The sequence below is a fragment of the Leptinotarsa decemlineata genome, unplaced genomic scaffold (assembly GCF_025532065.1).
Source record: "Leptinotarsa decemlineata unplaced genomic scaffold, Ldec_3_MD MMD2_tig00000882_RagTag_RagTag, whole genome shotgun sequence".
Taxonomy (NCBI): domain Eukaryota; kingdom Metazoa; phylum Arthropoda; class Insecta; order Coleoptera; family Chrysomelidae; genus Leptinotarsa; species Leptinotarsa decemlineata.
In genome coordinates, this window is record NW_027412556.1 from 2,861,245 (window position 1) to 2,884,354 (window position 23,110).

Genomic DNA, 23,110 nt, shown 5'->3' on the forward strand with positions numbered 1-23,110 from the left:
AACGCATATTGAGCACATAAGTGAAAAATTAAACTCAACCCTCTTCATATCACAGAAACTGAGCAGATTTGCTAACCTGGCAATTTTGAAAACAGCCTACTATGGCTTATTTCACTCTCACATTAATTACAGTGTAACTCTATGGGGAAACGCTGTAGACTCTGTGAGAATTTTTAGACTCCAGAAACGAGCTTTACGAACAATATCTGAAGTCAATTATAGTCACAGTTGTCGCCCCATATTTGAAAACCTAGATATACTCACCTTACCGTGTATTTACATCCTCAATTGTTTGCTGGATATTCATAGAAATAAAGAAAAACGTCAAAAACATATCAATATCACAATTATACCACAAGAAATTGTGGTATAATTGTGTAACTTGATTCAACCAACTAGACATCGTTTATTGACTGCTGAACGCAATACCTTAGACATACATGATGACGAAAAGAGAATTGAAACTTTCCATATTGTTTACCACTTTTATTTGTAACTAACGTTACTGCAGTTTCGTCCTATAAGGACATTTTCAAACTTATACATTAAACTAACAATGGTTCGAGCTCTTTGACCTTTCTAATACGTTTCAAAGAATCCACCCTGTTAATCCTTTCCAACAATTACCCAGCAACTACACTCCAGGAATGTACCCCTAGCAGTAAGAGAATGGATAAGTACTCAAATTGCTCTCTAGTAGAGCAATAAGTATCAATGTAGAAGACATCTCAGTGAGATGACAGGTCATGAGGGGATGTCCACAGGGAGGGATCTTATCACTCCTTCTCTGGAACATAGTTCTGGATACCCTGATTAATTTCCTCAACAATAATGGGTTCTACACAATTGCATATGCCAATGTCCACCAGGGTCCAGGACAAAACTTTCGTCCACAAATGCTTCGTTTTTCGATATACAGGGTGTTCAAGTTTGTCTTAAAAACAAACTATTTATGATATGAAAATGAAATTTTGTGAGTGTTGAGAGGTCATTAAAAATGTTATGTTAATCATTGGCGAGTATACGAGTAATTATCAAGGAAAAAATGGTACGCCACTGACATATTTCAATTTAAAAGTCAATTTTTGAATTCCTCATTCAGTTCGTGACAAACAATTTTTCCTGGCTTCTTCCGTATGGAGCGCCGTTTTTATGCCAAAAATAAGACATCCTAACGCGTGTTTTTCATTCCTTTAATACATTATCAAGAAGAACTATCTAATACAATGCCATTAAACCAGAACAATAACAGAAAATAACACTAATAAATGAACAGGCGCAAAGCCGCAACAAATATTCAAAATAACCTCCCTCACACTGATACGAAATTCAACCCTTCGCCTCATTCACTGTCGTATCCGCGCAAATATTCCTGTTGTATGTCTAATTGTTGCACAGCCTCAGGTCTCCAACATTTTCGACGGGAAAATCTAGAAAATTCAAATCCGGCGATCGAGCAGGCCAATGTTCCGTACCTCCCCTACTCATCCAATAACTTGGTATACCTATACTGTGTAACTAAGTGTATGTCTACACTAATACTGAAATCGGTTGGTACCTCATCATGCATGAACCACAAGTTTTGTCTCAGTTGTAGAGAAATTTCTTCAAGAAGAACAGGTAACTCTTCCCGTAGGAAACGAGGTGAGAGGTGAGGTAAGGTAAGAGTTGGGTGCCCCAAGCCACACATTTACTGAAAATGGGTTTCAAAGATTATATGTGGATTTTCCTCAGCCCAGAGGTGATTGTTATGGAAATTTTGTATACACAGTCATCCAAAATTAGCCTCGTCAGTAAAAAAGAGGCAAAAAGACTCTAAGTAGTGGAGCTTGCACACGTTGAATATGGAATGGAGACAACTGGTGTTCTTGAAGAAATTCAAATACAGCGAAGTTGGTTACATACAATATGTTGGTAATTTTTCGAGTTTTTGTTTCAGACGACTCTGCAAATAACTCGAGAACTGCTTCTTATAGTTGCACAGTTCGTACTTTCATTCAATTGTATTACATCATTTGTACCTCCCTGATGAGGTATAGTAACACCGGTTATCGCAATATGTCATATTTCAGATGAAAATACCAGTAGCTATAGTTCAATAAAATTATAAATAGATGTCATTTCTGTGAAAAAAATCTACGTTAGTTAGCAACCAATAACTTTTAAGAAGTTTGTGTACGTTTCATCATAACCTAAAATTCTTGGAAATCTAAAAATGGATTTATCGCTAATTTTTGTAACAAACAAAAAAAACTGCACATTATTTTTAAACAAATTCTATTTCGATAATAGTCTTGTTGCTATGTTTGAAAGAGATTTATTTTAAATAAATGAAATCATGCATATCCTAATATTGGTATAGGTCAATGATGCTAAACCTATAAGTCAAAAAATACTAATCAGAGACTCTGAACAGTATTTGGAAAAAATTCTGAACCAGTTGAAGAAACGCAAAGAACTGATATAAACTGCAACTATATGTAAGTAGATATTACTTCACCTAGTAATTTGGGAACTCAAAGTTCATTTGGTAATGCACATCGAGAAGTTTTATATTTCAACAAAGGCTTGGAAGGAACATTAACCAAATAGAATTTAATGACCCAGTCGGCACTTTTCTCTGTATCGTTTCACCATATCGTTTTAGCTATCAGCGTGACTTTCTGAACTACAAATCGTTCCAACACTTACTTTCTCTACGTTCTTCCTGCAACCTTTGTAGAGCAGTCTCTAAATCGCTTATTCTTTCTTCTCTCATTTCTCTCAAATGTTGCTGAGCTTGTTCGTATGGTGTACTTGGAGCATGACTCGTCAAGGGGTAAGTTGGAGTCAGAGATGAAGGTTGTTCTTGGTAAGCTTGTGTGTGGGCCATTTGAGTTTCGAGCTCTGCACATCTTTTTTTGTATTGTAGAACCTGTAACAGACAAATGAAAATTGAATAGAACTGGCTGATACTTGAAAATCCATATTAAAACTAATTGATACAGTTTATTGTATGATTTTCACTATAAAGGGTTTTACAAAAATCGGCAGTTTACGCTTGAGGAAGCTATTGTATAGCGAAACACGTGTCGCCGCTTTTGTAAAACCCTTTATAGTGAAAATCATACAATGAAGTGTATTTATGAGTTTTCAAATTAAAATTGTTTGCTTCTTGAAGCAAAAACAAATGAAAGAGAATTAATATAGCTCATGAAAGAATTGAAAAATAAAAAATCTGTCGGATTAGATAATATCAAATCAGAACCACTCGCTTACATATTCAATTCTTGTATCGAAATTGGTCTATGGCTAACCGCCTTCAAAAACTCTGTTCTCATACCTATACACAAAAAAGGGATAAATCTAAGGTTGACAACTATAGACCTATATCATTAATAACTCACCTGTCCAAACTTTTCGAAAAGTTATTAAAAAACAGACTGATATCTTGTCTTGAAAAATACTGAATTATCTCGAATCACCAATTTGTCTTCAAGAAGAATACATCCACCAAAAAAATTTATGACCAAAAAAATCAACAGTGCTGTTAGTGAGAATAAAGCATGCTTATGCCTATTCATAGATCTGTCGAGAGCTTTAGACACTGTAAGCCATCCCTTACTCTTGCATTCTCTAGAAGACATTGGCGTCCGGGGAAATTTACTGAAATTATTCGAAAGTTATCTTTCAGAGAGAAAGCAAGTAGTAAGAATTGACAACATACTGAGTACCGAAGAAAATAGCGAGTATGGTGTACCACAGGGAACCGTTCTAGGTCCTATTCTTTTTAGTATATATATAAATGGTTTATTTGCGCTAGAGAGTGGTGGGGATATTATAGGATTTGCTGATGACACAGCCATATTATATGAAGACGAGAGCTGGATTTCTCTTAAGGAAAAAGCAGAAAAAGGCTTTAGTCGTATTAAAACCTGGTTAGAACACAAACTCCTTACAGTAAATTTAGAAAAAACGAATTACATGACATTCACGTGCAACAAATCAAAACACATTCCCTTTAACAATTTAGAGGTCAACATTCAAGGTCTACCCATCAAAACTCAATCAAATCAAATATTTGGGCGTCTTCTTTGATTGTCATTTGAAGTGGAATCACCATATCACTTATATTATTAAAAAACTACAAACAATATTATACAGATTCAAATATTTGAAAAAAATACTGAAATATGACCAGCTGAAAACCTCGTACCACGCCTTAGTAGAAAGTCATTTGAGATATGGTATTTTGGGATGGGGCGACGCACCTTAAGCCTCTGGAAACCATTCAAAAAGATTTCTGAGAATAATACTATCAAAAAACAACAGATATCCTTCAGACCAGCTTTTTAGTGAAAGTTATATCCTTGATCCAAGGCAATTGTACTATCTGAAAACTGGTTTGAAATGTCATACTTCGCAGAATCAGGCACAGCTACCTACTCATCATTACGAAACTCGCCAGAAAAATCAACATATAGTACCTCACATGGCTAAATCGTTGGTCAAAGGTCATACAGATACATTGCGCCTAAAGTATATAATTCTATTCCCAAATTAATAACCGACATCAAAAACATTTTTACTTTCAAGAAATAATTTAAAAAATACATTAAGTATAATAACAAATTATAATAACTGTACATGTTTGAATACATTTACGATTGAATATGTTCATAGTTGAATACCTTTATATGTTATTCATTATATGTTTTTCTTAAACTATTTCAATGTTTGTATGTATATGCCCATTCACACCAAATTTGTATCTCGAAACAAGTATTCACCTACTTATCGAACATCTCGTTATTTATTTGAACTTTTAATTTGTATTTTTCATTTGTATTTGTATTTGGATCTTAAATAAATAACATATATTATATTTATATTAATAGATGTCGGTGCAGATGGTATAGATAGTAGAAATATATAATTTATTTTTGCCTGGCGTGGTGATCCAAAATATTTTCAAATGCAGTTTTTTCTATTGGTTGGGAAAGGGATCAAAAATGTTCGTAGATAAACAATTTAGTTTTATGCCAACGTTTCGGCATCAGCAACAGCAGTGATCTATAATAAAATAATTGAATAAGTGAACAGTATATGCCAATATACAATAAACAATCTCATATTATGTTAAAGAGTAACAAAACAGGTGCACTTACCAAACATCAGTTATCCATGTCAAAAAAAACCTATAAAATATATGTGTCAGACAACATAGGTACAAACGAAAATCAGGACTAACCAAATGAAAGCACATACACCACAGACACATTAAAAATTAAAACGATATCAAGGGAGACAAACTGATTAAAAATGGACGTTTTTGTTTGCTTTAAAAAAAAACAAACAAAAACGTCAATTTTTAATCAGTTTGTCTCCGTTGATATCGTTGAAAAAAAAAACGAAAACGTCCATTTCTAATCAGTTTGTCTCCCTTGATATCGTTTTCATTTTTAATGTGTCTGTGGTGTATGTGTTTTCATTTGGTCAGTCCTCATTTTCGTTTGTACCTATGTTGTCTGACACATATTTTATACGTTTTTTATATGTTTGGTAAGTGCACCTGTTTGTTACTCTTTTACATAATATGAGATTGTACAAACTTTATAAATTTTACAATATGTATTGGCATATACTGTTCACTTATATAATTATTTTATCATAGAGCACCGATGAATTTTTATCTAAGAACATTTTTTGATCCTTTTCCCAACCAATAGAAAAAACCGCATTTGTATATAATTTATATTGCTCTACTACTATTTTATGAAACATGGAGGCATGGGATTGGTTTTGCAAATACATTACCCAGCCATCGGTTTTCTCTAAAAAGATAAATGTCTCCGAACCGGATATAATAATTTCAGGTCATACAATTCCCCTTTCTGCTTCCATAAGTTTGTTGGGGGTTGAAATGAAATGTCTTGGCACAATCGTGTCACTGGAACTGCAAAGGCTGCTTCTAAAAAGTTTGGAACACTGTTCCGAACCAGAAAACTGTACACACCCCCATCACCTTTTGATGCTTTATAAAGCTCAGCTCAGACCTTCTTTGGAGTATCGTTCACATGTATGGAGCTCCGTCTCTGAGCATACCCTGAAGCTGCTGGATTTCATCCAGAAAAAAGATATTCGCCTGATTGGAGGCGAATGGCGCATTTTTTATCCCCGTTCTTATATTTCCTTCTCCCGGAGGATCCATTCCTCTCTACTCACAAGAAGTAGGTACTGTATGAGACATTTTGTAGTTGACAGTTGGAGGCATAATGTCAGAAGTCATTACCAGAATGCTGTGGCTTCCAGTGTCAACCCTCACTCTATTGTACTCTGCATTAGATTGATTTGTGCGATTGGCGATGTGCACACGTCTATATGCAGTCCATCTAGCGTCTTTCTCCAGAAAAATGTGGAGAGATGGTAGATCTGGAAGGATCTCCATGGCAGCTGACGGTGTGGTTACTGGTGACACCACACATGGCCACTATGAAGTCATAAAAGATACTTGTTTTCTCTAGGTCAAGTTTTTTCTGCAACCCTCGCTTTTTCCTGAAGATCTCTCTAGATATTTCGCTTCATTATAGATGTTTAAAATAGGATATCAGGAGAAAAAGTCAAAAATTTCGAAACGAAGTCGAGATATAAAAATAGCGTAACCCTTCTATGTCTTCGTATTTTCTCCTGAAATCGATTCAGATTGGGAATAACTTTAAGCCTAGGAAGTATCAATACCTTTGCTTGTAACCTACTAACGAGGGCGGCTTGATTCTGTTGTGCCTGCCGGTATGTATCTAGACGCCTTCTGTAGATCGAAGCTTCTTCTTGGAGACGCTGTCGAAGGTCTCTAGAGTCTTCATCGCTGCTGCCTCCGCCGCCGTCTCCTCTTAACCGACCACCATCTGTCCTGCCTCCACTCCCACTACTCTAGAAATTGAATTCGAAGAAATGTTAGTTTCGGAGGTAATGTATAGCTGACTTTTTATTGAGGAGAAGAAAAAATGTCTTTGATAAAAGTTGTAGACAATTATGGAAGCTATGTTATGAAAATAACTACCAACGCACAAGGCGTTCAATAAATGTGTGACTCATGAAACTTTACAGGTAGATTTTGGAAACTTTGGCGTGAAATGAGTCTGTTGAAAACACTTTTTTCGTCCCAGAACAAAAATAGTCAACTTATGATGTTAACATGGTTTGCGAAACGTGCATCAAGACAGCATTTTTGTTCTGGAGTGAGATTCAATAGATTGATTTATCATTGAAAAATGTACTGAAAAAATATTGGGGTTTTTGAACATTTATTGATCATTCTGTGTATATTTTAATGAGGAAGTAAAAACCAACACGTTTTTCCCAAATTTCTACTACTCTATACAAATTTCAATCCAGACTTGTTTTCCATGTATGTGAATGTATACACAACGAACAGGGAAAAAAAATCAATGATTGAGAAAAAAAATATTCTGAGGAATATTTACAAAAAAGCATTAAAATCAAAGAAGAATTTGTAAACATAATACTATAAACTAAATAAACATACAACTATAAACTATAAAAGATTTTATAATACATGCCTGAATATCAATTGGAATATCGTTAACAATGACCAGGATTCATTCTCAAATTTAAACAATGATTTGGTGAATATTTTCAATAGTTCATACCCGATTCAGAAATGAAAAATCAAGAACACAAAACGTTGGATATTTCAGTAGATACCGCAGCATCTATAGGCAGGTTGTCAGACAAGCAAAAGAAAGTTACTATAAAAATAGATTCGAACAAGCTGATAACAAATCGAAAGAAACTTAGCAAGTAATTAATGACCCAAGAGTAAATCTAATAAAGTACATGAAGTTATACTTTCACCAAACGTTCTTAATGAATATTACTGGTCTATTGCAGAAAAACTGATTGAAAGATTGACTACTCAGAACGACCCAATGGAATAATTCAAAAACCCCTTCATTTCTGAAACGTGCATTCTATATGACAGTGATAATATGAGCTGAAACAGGTGATTGTTTCCATTGGAAAAAAGTCGTCATCTGGCTACGACGACATTACAGCAAACGTTTTTAAAAAATCTCCCAGGTAACACATTACAACTCTTGACCAATATTATTAATGCATCATTTCAATCAAGAAAATTTCCTGACTTCCTGAAGGTATCATTGGTAATACCACTATATAAAGGAGGAAACCAGGACGACCCCTCGCATTATCGGCCTATTTCCCTAATTCCCACATTAGGAAAACTCATAGAAAAACTAGTCAAGCTGAGGATAACTGTATTTCTGTCAAAACATAAAATCATCAATGAAGAACAGTTTGGCTTTCAAAGTGGTAAAGGCACTAATGATGCAATTTTCTCACTCATGGAAAAAGTTTATACTGGAATCAATACTGGCGAGGTTGCTGCTGCAGTATTTTGTGATTTCTCGAAGGCTTTCGACTTTGTGGATCACGAAATACTGCTGAGGAAGCTTCCTTATTACGGTTTCAGAGGAGTGATACTGAGCTGGTTCAGCTCATATTTGTCAGGTCGTAGCCAGATGGTGGAAACAAACCACCGCTCATAAATTGGAAAAATACATAAGGGTGTACCTCAGGGTTCAATACTAGGGCCAACATTGTTCCTCATCTACGTCAACGATTAATCTAAAATAACTTCGTTAATAATGAATATTTTTTCATGAAATTTTGGCACTCTGAATCCAGTGGCGTAGTGATTTTTTCAATAAAAAAATCGCTAATAAAAAATCCCGATTTTCGACTTAGAAAAAATATCGTAGTATGCCCTGAAACTTTAATAAACATTTAAAATTTTGTCCCAAGGTAGACCTTTTAGTACTTGACATAAAAAAAAATATTAAAATCGATTTACAACTTCAAATTTTAGGGGGGTTAGGTTTTATGTATGAGTGAAAATAAATGCTTTGTGTTTACATATAATTGCATTAAAGAATAAGTGAAACTTTTTCCACAAGATCAATCTTATGACAATAAAATATATTCTCTCTCTCTCTCTCTCTCTCTCTTATATTACCTCTGTTCTCGACTTTGGCCTGAAAGGTGGCGGTCTTCTGCTTTCCATTTTGGGATCTGATTTTTTCACAGATGTCTGAAAGATGGAAAAATATTTGTACCTCAATCTGATTGAAACTTGAAATCGTTCAGTAGTATGTATTAAAAAGGAACCGTTCTTGAAGTTGAACCGTCATCGTACTTAAAAAGTGCGCAAATGAACCATCTCGCCCAGTATTTTGCAGACTTTCCAAAAAAAGGGTTTTCCTTGAAAAGGGTTTTCCTTCTTGTTGGAAGATCGATAATTCTAAACAATAATAATCTAAACTACTAAAAATTATATCCACACTTAGTACACATCCAGCAAGCGGCTGCTGCAGGAAGCGGTCGCGGCGGCGGAGGACGCGTCGCGCGGCGTCGGTTCGCGGTTCAATGAGTCGATCCGCTGCCGGCGTCGCGGTCAGGTAGATGGGGAGGCGGGAACCTGCCGGAAGGGCGCCACAACCCCCTCGAATGACGCACCCTCTCGCCCTCGCAGGACTCCCTTCGCGACGACCGCGTGATGCACGCCGAGGCGCAAACTTTTCTTTCCGGAGCCGCAATTTTGCGGATAGGAATTTGCTCGGATTTGTTTTTTAGGGTCGGGGGATCCCAGAGTCAGGAGTTTTTCGTTATGAAAATACGTAATCCAAAATAAAATCTGTTCCTAGATTCACAATGAACTTGACGAGTATATTACACGAAAAATAATGCGGTTATAATAAACGAGTTAATATGATATTCTTTCATGTTTCCCTCAGACTGAATTAATAGTTTCTCGTATTTTTCATTCCTAATATCCTTTATTTTCTTTCAGACAAATATATATACTAGATGGCTGAAATCTTCGTAGATCAACAGACAGATGGCGCTACTAGTATTAAATCCTTATTATTTTCAGTTAATCCTAACCTTCAAAATAGACGTGTACAAGCAGGGCTGCTCCTGGCTATACAATTGTACGAATTGCTATACAATTCAATATTTTTTCGTACATGCATACCACATTGACGAAAAGCATACATTTTGACTTCATTTGGTTTTGCATTGATTCGAACGAAGCCACGATTATATATTTACAAATTTCAATCACTTCGTCCTTCGATAGTCGAGTAATCTGTCTACCTCTGTCTTCCGTCTCATTATGATAGGCTTGTCCCGCTTGTCCGTCATAGAACTCAAAGAAGTCATAGATCACGATCACAGAGCACACAATTTTCAGATCAGTCAAATCTATCGAAAACCGTTGACGCTAAAAGAAAAATGAATCCACAGTAAGAAAAGAGAAAAGACGAATTTCAAATAAATATTTATGAATGGTAATTGGTAGTTCACCTCACCCCTCTTGATGTTTGTTTTAGGAAACTTTGTGTTGTCATTTGATTTGATACATAATATAAGCTGAAGCTAGATTAGTGAATGCAGAATTTTCAATTAATATTAATGCAAATAGTAATCAAATCAATAAATTTGCAATAACTTGTTCAAAATATTTACATCTGATAAGTGTTTGCGCATGCGCTTATCGCTTTATTCCATCTTTGAATCATGCGGGAAGCTGTCACTTGTCAATTATTCTGATGACAGTGTTGGCGACCATTGATGCTATGCAATTAGAGCGAAAATCATACATTTTCATCTGTCATTTTCGTACAATTTTTTTTGTCTTGGAGCAGCACTGTGTACAAGTTTCACAGCCGTTGGGCAATTAGTTTGTGGTACAGTACACTTTGAGTGAAATAACTTTTGTTACTTTAAAGAAAATGGATAAAAAGGAATTTCGTGTGGTGTTAAAGCATTGCTTTTTGGCAAATAAAGTTTAGGTTTAATCGAGGTGAAACGAACAACGAGGACGATGCACGCATTGGACGCACCAAAGTGGCTGTTACCGACGAAAAACACAAAAAGGCTACAAAATAATGTTGAATGAACTCAAAGTGAAGTTGATTGCTGGGGTTCTAAGGAACATGTTGGATATATGGTGCATAAATATTTGGGTATGGAAAGCTCTGTTTTGGGTGGGTGCCGTGCTAGCTCACAATCCACCATCTACAAAAACGAATTGTTGATTCTGAGGTTATGGTATCTGAGGTTCTAAGTTTATGGTATCAGTTTTTGGGATGTGCATGGTATAATATTCATCGACTTTCTTGAAAAGGCAAAAACTATCAACAGCGACTAATACATAGCGTTAATGGAGAGTTCAAAGAACGAAATAGCGGAAAAACGGCCCCATTTGAAGAAAAAGAAAGTGCAGTTCCATCAAAACAATGCACCATGTCACAAATTAATGAAAACGATGGCAAAACTGCATGAATTGGGCTTCTAATTACATCCGCATCCACCTTATTCTCCACATCTGGACCCCAGCGACTTTTTTCTGTTCTCAGACCTCAAGAAAATGCTCGTTCGAAAGAAATTCAGCGCCGATAAAGAGGTCGATAGTGAGGCCTCTATTCAGACTAAAATTCACAACACGTGAAACGATTTTTCCTCACAAGCTTTATTTTCAGAACTATCGCGACATGTTTTGCTATCACAGTAGCTTTTTCGTAGTGAATAACATAGTGCAAACAATTCTTCCCTCTAACTTTCATATACCCAATGCCTATGCAATCACCAGTGAGAACTACCTGCTCAGATACATACTCAATCATTACCTAGAGCATATATTATTTCTACATCTACTCAACTTTCATGTATCCCAGGTACCTCAATTATAATTACCTGGAGCATACATTCCTTCTACATCAATAATATGTCTACAAAGACTAGGATATCATCGGTTTCTAAGAAAACAAGTTCAGTGATAGTGATTTATTCAAATCCAGTTGGTCACTCGATGAAGTTTATTAATTTCCAATGTTCCCGAATGGTTTAGCTTCAAACCTTCATTTTCTATGTGCAAATCTCCGTTGAAGATATGCCTTGTATTTATGCCTTGTCAGGTAATCAGTTGTATTGGTACCTGTACTTGTACCTGTACTTGTACTTAACCTGTACTCATACCTGTACTTGAACCTAGAACATAAAACATCCACAAACACACGGAGAATTTCAACAGAAAAGAAGAAGCGGTGAACCTCAATCGAATATGGAATCCCATTTTAAGGAACTCGAGAATAACAAACCAGGTTCCAGGTTCAAGTACAGGTACAAGAGTAAAGGTACAAGTACAGGTACAAATACAGGTACCAATACAACTGATTACCTGGCAAGGCATAAATACGCTTTACGAAGCCTAAAAGTTTGTCATCGGACAGCAAGTCATGATGGTTAAACCTCTGAAGAAGCTAGCTACACACGCCAGCGAAACGTCAGGGAGAAATTCCAAAAATCCACGGCTTTCAAACTCGAAAAACAGTGACACTGGATACAGGAATCGGATAACCAAGAAAAGCGATTTCACTTTTCAGTTTTTATCTTGTCTTTTATATGTGAAAAGTAATACCCAAATATATTTAATCGATTCTGTACCTACCACCGTGGAAGCGACAGCGATTCTTAAAGGATCTAATAAAAACCAGCAAACAGACAATTTATGAACTGAATTCACAATGCCACAAATTCTGTTAGAATATAGAAACGCACAACTCGCATAATATCGATAAGCGTGACACAGAAAAATAAATCAAACGAAATAATTGAGTACACAACTATTGAGCTTAATTTTGTTTCGAAACCAAACCCCTTGATAGCCGAGGATATGAAATGCCGAAGACGAGGAAAGATAATTTGCATAACCGAGAGCACTTGAAAGTTATATCTAGGAACATTCATCAGAACAAAAAATCACCAAGGACTGTTTTGTATTAAGCGAAGTAGAATTAACGAAGTTCCAGTCGCACTGCAACACCCACAAACAACGACTACCTGAAAGAGAGTCTTACTTTCGATCAAGGTATGTTGTGAACATGATTAATTACCTCATGAATACCTTGTCATGTACATAAAAGATTTGTATGAAAAACGGATATTGATTTCTTCCTTCCGACGTGATTATGATTGTTACACAAGTTTATGAAAATTACCGCGCCACTGTTATTGTCATCATCTAGAGGCTTTTTTACACTCATCGTGATTCCTGGAACAAAAATATTGAAACATTGAAAATAACCTTTTTTATTTGAAAAGGCCCCGTATGGAATTTTTTTTTGGTAGTATGTGATATCCCAATCTTAAAAATATATGATATTTTCATGAGGAAAGAACATAAGAAGAACTTCAACTTCATTACTGTCGGGGAAGAACAAAGTTGCTGCAACAAATATGCTTGCCGTTCCAATCCTACTCTACTCGTTTGGAGTAGTGAAGTGGATTCGGGAGGAGCTGTATCCACTCGACGTAAAGACCCGAAAAATGATGCATCTCTATAGGAGTTTGCATCCCAAATCGTCCGTTCGACGGTTGTACTTCCCCCGACAACAGGGAGGCCGTGGACTTTTGAGTTTGGAGTGTCTACATGACAGAATGGTGCTGGATACAGCCTGTAAAGTCGTCAGAAGTTCGGATCCCCTTCTCTGCATGGTCCGTGACCATGATAGAGCAGGAATTGGAGCATTTCTCTTTAGGGCAGCTGCCCGAGCAGGTGATGAACTCGGTATAGTTTTCGACACTGAACGAGGTGACCATAACTCTGTCACCGAGTTGGAACCTGTTCAGCAAAAAGCTCAGATAAAAGCCGCAGAGATCCCCTTACTTCTGCGGAAACACAAGGATGAGCCAATGCATGGGGTCTTCTTCAATAACATTGGAGACCTTGGCTTATCAAAGCGCCTGACGTTCGCTTTTCTCAGATCGAGTGTGCTGAAGTCGGAAACTGAGGGGTTCATCATGGATTGCCATGATGGTGTCTTCAACTACTTAGTCTACCGCAGTCACGTGATGGGTATAGAGGTTCCTGACACAAGGTGCAGGGCTTGCCGCGAGGCGCCCGACACCCTAATGCACTTGCTATCAGCATGTCCAGCATATGCGGTCTCGGCCTATATCCATCGACATAACGCGGCCCTAAGAGTGCTATACTACCATCTACGGCACCCTTACGGTATTGACGAGACACCGGTGTTGCCCTACGGTCCGGGGGATATTCAATCCGTTGTGGGGAACGAGAAGTGCCGAATTTATTGGAACTATTCGTTTCCCACCCTCAGGCTCATACAAGCTAATAAGCCTGATGTGGTCCTTCTCGACCACCAGAGCAAAACGATATTTGTTGTGGAGTTTTCAGCTCCTGGTGAGACGAATATCGTGAGAAAAAAGGAGGAAAAATGGATAAAATATCGAAATTTTCTCTTCGAACTCCGCAGACTCTATCCAGATCACTCTGTCAAGATGGTTATTCTGATTGTTGGACTCCTTGGTGGAAAGATGGCCTCTTTACTCTCGAATCTTAAAATCATACCGGCTTGCCACACTAAGGCAGAAATCTTAGCTGGAAAGATGCAGAAGGTTGTCATTCTTGGCTCACTGCGCTTGCTCATGGCACATTATTCTCGGACCCAATGCTCACTTACCCCATGGCGTGGGGAGTGGTCGCTGGTTTATAATGCTGGCGCGCCCTCCCGAATGGATCGGGGCTTCGCATAGCAGGAACAATACAATTTCAAGTATTTGTTAAACCAGAAACATAATATACAGATATAAAGTTAGATCTATAAAATTAACGATAGTAAAAAGTATATATAAGAGTTCGAGATAACTATCGTTAGTTCACATTCATAATTTGTTTTAAATTCAAAAGCTACCGGTTGACAACTATTCAGGTGTACCAAACTGTAAAAAATGATATTTGTTTCGACATTCCACCTTTTATGGGGTGTATGAAAACTTCAACAACAATAATTGATTCATTCTTTGAACAAGTTTCCTTACATGTTTTGTAGAGGACTCAATACTTATTCTATGCGACTGTATTTCAAGCGGAAATTTACGCTATTGAATTGTGTGCGGAGAGATTGGAAGGATCCAACCTCATACACAAGTCTCTCTCTCTCTCTATTTTAGATGGTTGTTGCTTCCTATCGTCAGGCGCATATGACCAATGCTCCTCCTGTTGGTTAACAGGAGCTTCGTCGGGGGGCGCAGCGGTCTTGCACAAAGCAATGCTGCCACCCATTTTTTTTAACTTTTTATGATAAAATACACTAGTTTTTTTTTAACAAAAACAATTTGATTTTTTGAAGTCGCCTCCTACTTGGGAGACCTTTTGATAATTTTTCACATAAATAGCCCCCTTTACGTGGTTATCCGAACCACCCCGGCCTGGATACCGGCGTGAATAAAGGGGGCCACTTATTCATCACTTTTTTAGACACTCCACATTTCAATTTTAATACGACACAACACAAAACGGAGCCCCACGATAGCACATGGCATCCGCGTACCTTCTTTGTGGACGGACGTTATCAGCACGTCCGTCCCCTACCACAGCGACCACGGAACTCCCTCATACACAAGTCAATAAAAATATTCTCGGGCAGTCAAGCGACGTTGCCCTTGGCTCCTACATAGCAAAATTGCCAAAAACGACTCTCACCGATAGGAGGACTTAACAGATTGTCTCTGGTCTGGATTACTGGCCATATTGGCCTTGAAGACAATGAGGCTGCTAACTCTTTTGCAAAGGAGGGTGCTGCAAGCAGCTTCATCGGACCAGAACCTGTCATTGGCAACGCTTTAGGCTTTGCCAAACAAACATTGAATACCTGGATGGCAAGAAGATTTATGGACTTCTGGCAGAATTTTCCAGGGAAGACTCACTCCAAGACATTTATTCACCCTTCGAAGCTTGATACCAAACAGTTACTGGACTACAGTAGGGATGTACTTTGATGTCTAACAGGCCTTCTTACAGATCACTGTCATTTGAATCATCGTATGTAGAGACTTGGACTGTCGGAAGACAGTGTGTGTCGCCTCTGTTTGAAGAATTATGAGCTGCACTCTTACCATCTGACCCATAAAAACTAATCGGCTTCGTTAAGAAGCTGGGTTTATTCGGTCGAGGTGTAAGCCACAATAAACCCTTGCGGATTGCGGTGGAACCACTCACTTTGGACCTAAACTTACCTAACCTAACCTAGGTTTTCGGGGTGAACTTTTCAGTTTGCCCTTTATTACACTTTAACAGATTATCAATTGATTTAGCTTTGTTTACTTTTCAAATTGTGGAAGGTTATATAGGTACCTAAAAAAAACAGTAAGAAATAATTGATTTGTTCAAATTATTGGTTCGCTGATATCAGACAATTACATAATCGCGCGAACGTTAATTATGATCAACATAACACTCGTTCGCGAGGTCCTAATTAGATTTGATTTGCGTATAGTATGTGTGTCGGGGTGAGAACACAAACGGCCGTGTTTGTTATCTCCGGATAAATCTCCGTTCGATATATGGTTCATCCCCATTCCGAATCCGGGGCAGATCGTGCCAGTCGCCACCATCCAATTATTCCGCGATATATTATAATGCGCTTATAATATTTTTGTGGATAATATATGGGCTGGTTCTCGAATTGGAACGGTTTTGGATTATTTTAAAATTAGCGATCGTGATCGAAGGGTTAATCGGAATTTGTCACATAGTGTTCAGGCTTCAATACAAACTTTTCTTTCATTGGTACGTGAGACAAGATAAGAACACTTGAAGACTGATTGAAATGGTGGATATTTACTGCATTGAAAATACGGAGGTGTGGATCGTATTTTCTGTCGCCAAAGACTGGTTTATGAAAATAGTAGAAGCGAATTTCCACCAAACGAACTCGCTTGCGACTGATTTCGTTTTCAAAAACAGAAACAAAAAACTTGTTTTAGTTTCGAAAACAAACTGGAAACTCAAACTCCGCCAAACAAACTGTTATTTCCACTAAACGATTCATCATGTCTTCTCTAGACGATGTTTTTAGAATGGCCTGCGAATTTTATATATATATATATATATATATATATATATATATATATATATATATATATATATATATATATATATATATATATATGATGGTTTATTATCAATTTGTGGTTGTCTTTGGTGGTTGTTTTTAATTATTGTTTTCCAAATCCTTGGGATGTTTAGTGAGTCATCCCTTTTGTTGATGAGGCCTTGCTTTTCGATTTCGATAGCTTCCCTGATTTGTCGAATTCTTGGGTTTTGCACCTGTGCTATCTGTTTTGTGGACTCAAAATTAATCTTGTGACCTGTTTGTAGATGGTGTTGAAAGAGGGCAGAGGAGGTTTGTTTTGTTCTTATCGAGTTTTTGTGCTCCTGGGTTCTGGCAGATATACGTCTGTTGGTCTGACCGACATATTGTTGACCACATTCCTCGCATGTGATGCTATATACTCCTTGGTTTTCTAGGAAAATTCTCTCTTTCGGTCTGGGCAGCCACACTTTTTCCATAAAGAGGTAACTTCAAATGATACACCCTGTAAATGAGGCTATACCAGAATAGTTCTCATTGTAGAATATGAAGGGTTTGCCCACTAGATTTCTATTGAAAATGTATCTAATTCTCGAGAAAAGTCGTCAAATTAAAGTAATAACGATATTTTAATTCAATGCCCAAAAAACAAGTAATAAATAGGGATCAAGCTATTTTAAAAACCATAAATCCACAGCCTATGTTCAATCTGTCTTTATTGGCTGTACACAAATCAATTGTACATACGAAAATTTTCTCTTAGAATTTTATTTGAAGTTGATTTAAAAAAAGTAAGTTCATTTGTCTTCTGGTGTTTTTGTTTCCTCTCTCTAGGCCTTTTTTGTAACATTAATCACAATTATCGCAATCGGAGAGGAATCCCGATAGCGTTGTTAAGTCCAAATTTTATACATTTCGTGTGAAGACGTGTCCCACTAGAAGACGTGTCACACGTTGGAAAACTGTATGAATATTTCAACTCTGCATTTTTCGTGAAAAATATTTACCATGTCGAAAATTTACCTAATATTGAGTATCTCTGATGCAATACACAAATTTGGGCCACCCAAAAATCGCTTGTGATTATAGCCGCGGAGAAATTCATTATATTTATACAAGAGCTGACCTAAGGTTGATTGCATAATTCATTATTAAAAATTTTGCCTGCCATCTTGGAAATCCTTGCATTAATTACTGTAAATATCGCAGAGGAGATAAAATGCATTAATTAACGAAGCAAAAAGGATTTTTAAATGCTTTTCTCTAATTAGGTGAAATTTGTTAATAATTTTGATATCTGTTGTACTTATGCCCTCATCATTGGCGGAAAAATTTACCGCTATGAAATAATCACGCAACGATTAAATGGTGTTTATATTTGAGAGGGGAGTTCAATTACAGGCCATACAGGGCCTCTGAAAAATCTCTTACGCAATAAAAGCTGGAGGTGAATGTAACAAATTCAATGAACTTCAGATGCAGCGATTTTTTACAAATATGCAAAAATTTTCGATTCTTCATATTGATTTATTCATTTATATATAATACAAATACGAAAAAAAACACCTTTACTATACAGGGTGTAACTGAATAAATGTAAAACAAGGAGGTGATTCCTCATCGAAAAAAGATAGGATCTTTCATATAAAGAAATTTCATTGGAGGCATCCCTTGTTGAGATACAGCCCCTTAAAGGGGGTACATAAAATTTGTATAACAATTTTTTTCACAAGCTGAAATTAACCTGACGTTTTGTTCTACCAAAAAGACACTTAGCCAGTAATTTAGTTGGTTTACCCCATAGTTGTAAGGGGTGGAAAACGCAACCCCTAATATGTATTTCCAATGTAACTTTTTGTCTTATTATTTGTTCACCAATAAAAAATGTATTTCCGATAACCTGTTTCATTCTAAACAAAAAATATCTCTTGGGTTTTTTGCCCAAAATAAACCAGTTCGCAGCAAGTAATTATTTTACGAACAACTACAGAGATACATCGTCATAAATGCGAACTTGTCTTGCTTAAAATAGATTGGTTAGTATTTGTTTATTTTACATTGAGTGAAATCAAAACAAACATGATATAACTAGATTTCGATTAAGCCCCAATGAGAAGCTAACCATATTTCATTTTCATGTTTGTGGGAATTTTGTAGGGTCAATTCTGTTTTCGTGAAGCATAATGAATGTAGTTTCTAACACAAAAACGTTTATTTTTCACTCACTTATATATTTTTAATATATTTTAGGTACACGATAAAAAAATCGGTTATTGCTTTTACACTATTATAACAGTAACATGAAAAATCTCAATTTGTTCAACTAATTTGCGTACCATATATTATAATACCGAATCGCGCATTCATTGTCATCGCCCCTGTGGCCTAATGGATAAGGCATCGGCCTCCTAAGCCGGGGACTGTGGGTTCGAGTCCCACCAGGGGTACTTTTTTTTTTAAACATCTACAAACGATATTAATCCATCATATGTTTAATCACAATATTATTGAAGAATATTGAATTTTTATTGAACTAGATATCAATAAAACGTTAAATGTATTTGTAGGAATATATGGTCTTTGGATCTATTTGCTACTAACAAGGAGAAATACAAACTGATTATCATTCACTGTCATTTTTCATATTTGCCATATTTTTTGTACTTATATCAAGCGTTCGTCGCTTTTTTCACAATAATACTAGTATTTTTCGATCGGTTTTGTTTTAAGCCTATTTAAAAAAAATATTTTCAACTTTTAAGTTCGATGTTCTTTAAAAGCGTGTTTTTTAGTCTTTTTAAACTATATTTACTTTATCTGAAATTTGGAATCAATCAGCCGTATATTGTTTAGAAAAATTAACATTAATATTTTCCGATTTCTGAGAGGGAGCCTGAAAAACAGCTACCAAGCCCAAAGCAGCAGGCGCGCGTGTCAATAAAGAAATACTTTTTTCAAATGAAGAAATACATGTAAAGTGCGTTCGAATTATATCAAGGAGGTTACGTACAGCGCCATCTGCCCGCAAGTAGATCAAGCAATAATGTCCATAATTCTGTCAAATACAGATCCAGAGCTTGAGAGTTACAAACAAACATACATACATACACACAGGTGAAGCTAATATAAAGCGAGTAATAATAAAAAAAGATATCTTTAGCTGGAATTGAATGAAATAAGTCTATGAATGTTTTTTGTAATCGTGATATTAGTAGATTTTCGTCATCCATTACATAAAGTCTTAATGTGCTTCATCTCGTAATATTATTCACATAGGTGCTGATGAGGTAATGAGACAAGTGTCTTATTTCGAAACTTCGTAGTTCGCCCTTGAGGATGATAGTGTTTCATGTCCAGCTATTAAATAACGAGACAGGTTACGAAAAAGAGTTTAATTATAAAAAGTATTCCTTGCCACAACCTTCTTTGGTAAGGGCCGCTTTCATCGACTCAAATCGGGTCTCTTTCTAAACAAAAAAAGTCGCATGGTGCCAAATCTGGCGAGGACGGCGCGTATTCGAGCACTGGAGTGCGCGTTTAACGGCCAAATACCGCTTCACAGATAGCGCTTTATGGGCAGGTGCGTTGTCCTGATGCAAAATCCACGAGTTTATCTTCCACAACTCGGGCCGTTTCTTACGAACTCGTTCTCGCAGTGTGCCAAAACTGACAAATAGTAAGTCTGGTTGACAGTCTGACGATACCGTTACCGTCGAAAATAACGATCCGCATTGCCTTGAATTTCGATTTGGACATCCTTGTTTTTTGATTCTGGTTGATTCAGGCGCCTTCCATGCATCTATTGCTGCTTTGTTTCAACATGGTATTGAAATATCCACGTTTCGTCGCGAGTAATGATGTTTTTCATCAGTGCGGGACATTCTTCCAACCTTTCAAGGAAATCTGAGCAGACCTGTTGACGTAAGAGCTTTTGGTCACGAGTCAGGTTTTTTGACACAAACTTCGCATAGACTGTTGTCATGTGTAATTCCTCGTGTACATTTTTTTTAACCGTTTCTTTATCGCCGTTTACAGACTCGACAATCAACCGGATGCTCATTCGACGATCTACGCGCACAATTTGGTTGATTTTTTTTGGTCACTGTTTCCGGAGTTGCAAACGCCTGTCATAGTCATCTTCCAAAAGCTCTTGTACAAGACATACCTTATATGGGTGGTATTTTCTGTTTTCAAAAACCTCCCAATCGTACGTCTAGACGCAGGATTGTTTTGGGCTAATGAAACCGTTGACAAATGTGGATCTTCCTGCAGAGATACGGCAATGTCCAATTTTTGATCTTCGTCTAAAACATGTGGCCAGCCACTTCTGGGCAAGTTTTTCACTGTACCATGTTCTTATTTCACCCAGAAATGCCACAAATTTTAAACTGAGTCGAAACAATAGTTCTTATCAGGGCATTCATTTTGGTACAAAAAATGTAACAACCTTTTTCTCTTTTTGAGGTACACTGGTCAACAATTGCTTGGGATGGAACTAATTTTATGTGTAAGTTTTTGGTGAAAAAATAAAATCCACAGAATGTTGATGCTACATTTCGTTATCAGTTTTACACATAAATCAATAAAATTTGTTGTGGTGCTTGGCCCGGTTGGTCTGTTCTTAAAATTTGTAAACTTTTAGAAAGTAGGTACTGGTGATCCTTAGCAATTGTTGAGCAATGTACATCATCACCACTTATTGGTTTTTTGCAACGTAAATTCACCCATAGATAGCACTAAGTAGGTATTTCTAACCTCCCTAACCGCATGATTAGAAAAAATAAAGGGTATGGTCAGAATCCATTTTTACGAGCTTTTCAATGAACCCATACACGACATTTTGTTGGTTTACATTTGAAAAAAAAAGTTGGGGAGGGTGGCAGCTAAGGGGTTGAAAAAAAAATTCATTTTATTGCCAAAAAATGCGTACAACGTGAAATCAACTGACGTTTCAGCGTTTTTTTTCCTAAAATACTGGTTAAAAAGATATTAATTTTATATTCGGACTTTTGTGTACCCCTGTATTTCCAGATACCCAACGCACGACTCGTTTTTTTCTCCACCCCTCTAGAGCGCCCTTTAGAGGCGCAGTCTCGTTATTTAATATCCGGACCGTATACAATAATTTGCAAAATTTCAGTTTTTGTATTTCTCTATATTTTTTTTTAGAACGGTTTCTTTTGAACGGCAATACTATATAACAATTGTATTTTACAATATCATGTTAAAAAAAAGTTCCCGTACAGGATCAAATGACTTTACAGCTCTATAAATCAAGGATACGATGAAATTAAGATGATTATTGATATACATTCAAAGGAACAATCATTTTTTGACGGCATTACTTTTGATAGTACTTTTGAGTGCTAGATAATGTTTTGGAACCGAAGCCGTACTTTTTCAAATCACCCCCTGGACTACGGAAAGAGAGGGGATTGCAACCCTCGATTTTTTCCCCTTGTCGCATGATTTTTGTACGGCGTTGCGGAATAATGGATTAGAAGCAGTATTGAAATAGTATGACACAGATGCCGTACAAAATCAAATGACCAAATTTACCCCGGTAATTGTCGAAAAATTCCGACTTTGTGGCGCACCATTTTTTTTCGGCACTGCGTGTTTTCTTATTATTTTCAATGGATTTATCGGTGGTAAGAATGCCGTACAAAAATATGTGACCAAAATGTACTCACTCACCTGTACTTTCGAATTCTCACCTGCATTCAGTTGGACAGCTTACAAGTGACGGCATAGTGCTGAATCTTATTATTTTATGTTCTTATATCGTTCTAGATAGGTCACCTGGTGGTTCAAATGACCCATAACTTTTTCAACATGGGCCTGTAGTCTAGTATATCAGATTCAATTCCATAACTAATGTTTGGCATACAGACTAAATAGGAAAAAGTAATTTTCGTATAACTGAATATCATATAAAACTAGTTGTTTGTTAATACATAAGAACACATTGTAGGTAAATGAGTAGTAGATAAGGCAATATTGTGAAATTAATTTAAGACACTTAAGAAGCAGGTACCTAGAAGAGATATCTATGGTATAAATAAGGATAACTTTGTAAGTATGATTAGTTTGATCTTCCTCTTGAAGATGATCACTTGGTGATCGAAACA

General features: G+C 36.6%; 2 protein-coding genes and 1 non-coding gene across 3 annotated transcripts in view; 2 read left to right on the forward strand and 1 right to left on the reverse strand.

Annotated features, from left to right (window-relative positions):
* The window catches only part of Root (ciliary rootlet coiled-coil, rootletin), an 84,525-nt gene that overhangs the window by 43,549 nt on the left and 17,866 nt on the right, over positions 1 to 23,110 (reverse strand). Inside the window, 3 exon segments of the mRNA XM_074174804.1 lie at positions 2,692 to 2,914; positions 6,718 to 6,909; positions 9,035 to 9,109. Coding sequence (XP_074030905.1) covers positions 2,692 to 2,914; positions 6,718 to 6,909; positions 9,035 to 9,082 — 463 coding nt within the window. The 5' untranslated portion in view covers positions 9,083 to 9,109.
* Positions 5,523 to 23,110, forward strand: part of Tti1 (Telo2 interacting protein 1) — a 46,352-nt gene continuing 28,764 nt past the window's right edge. Inside the window, 1 exon segment of the mRNA XM_074174792.1 lies at positions 5,523 to 5,541. The gene's annotated coding sequence lies outside the window, so the exon portion shown is untranslated.
* Positions 19,354 to 19,426, forward strand: TRNAR-CCU (transfer RNA arginine (anticodon CCU)). Its single transcript has one exon. It is a non-coding gene; the product is annotated as a tRNA-Arg (tRNA).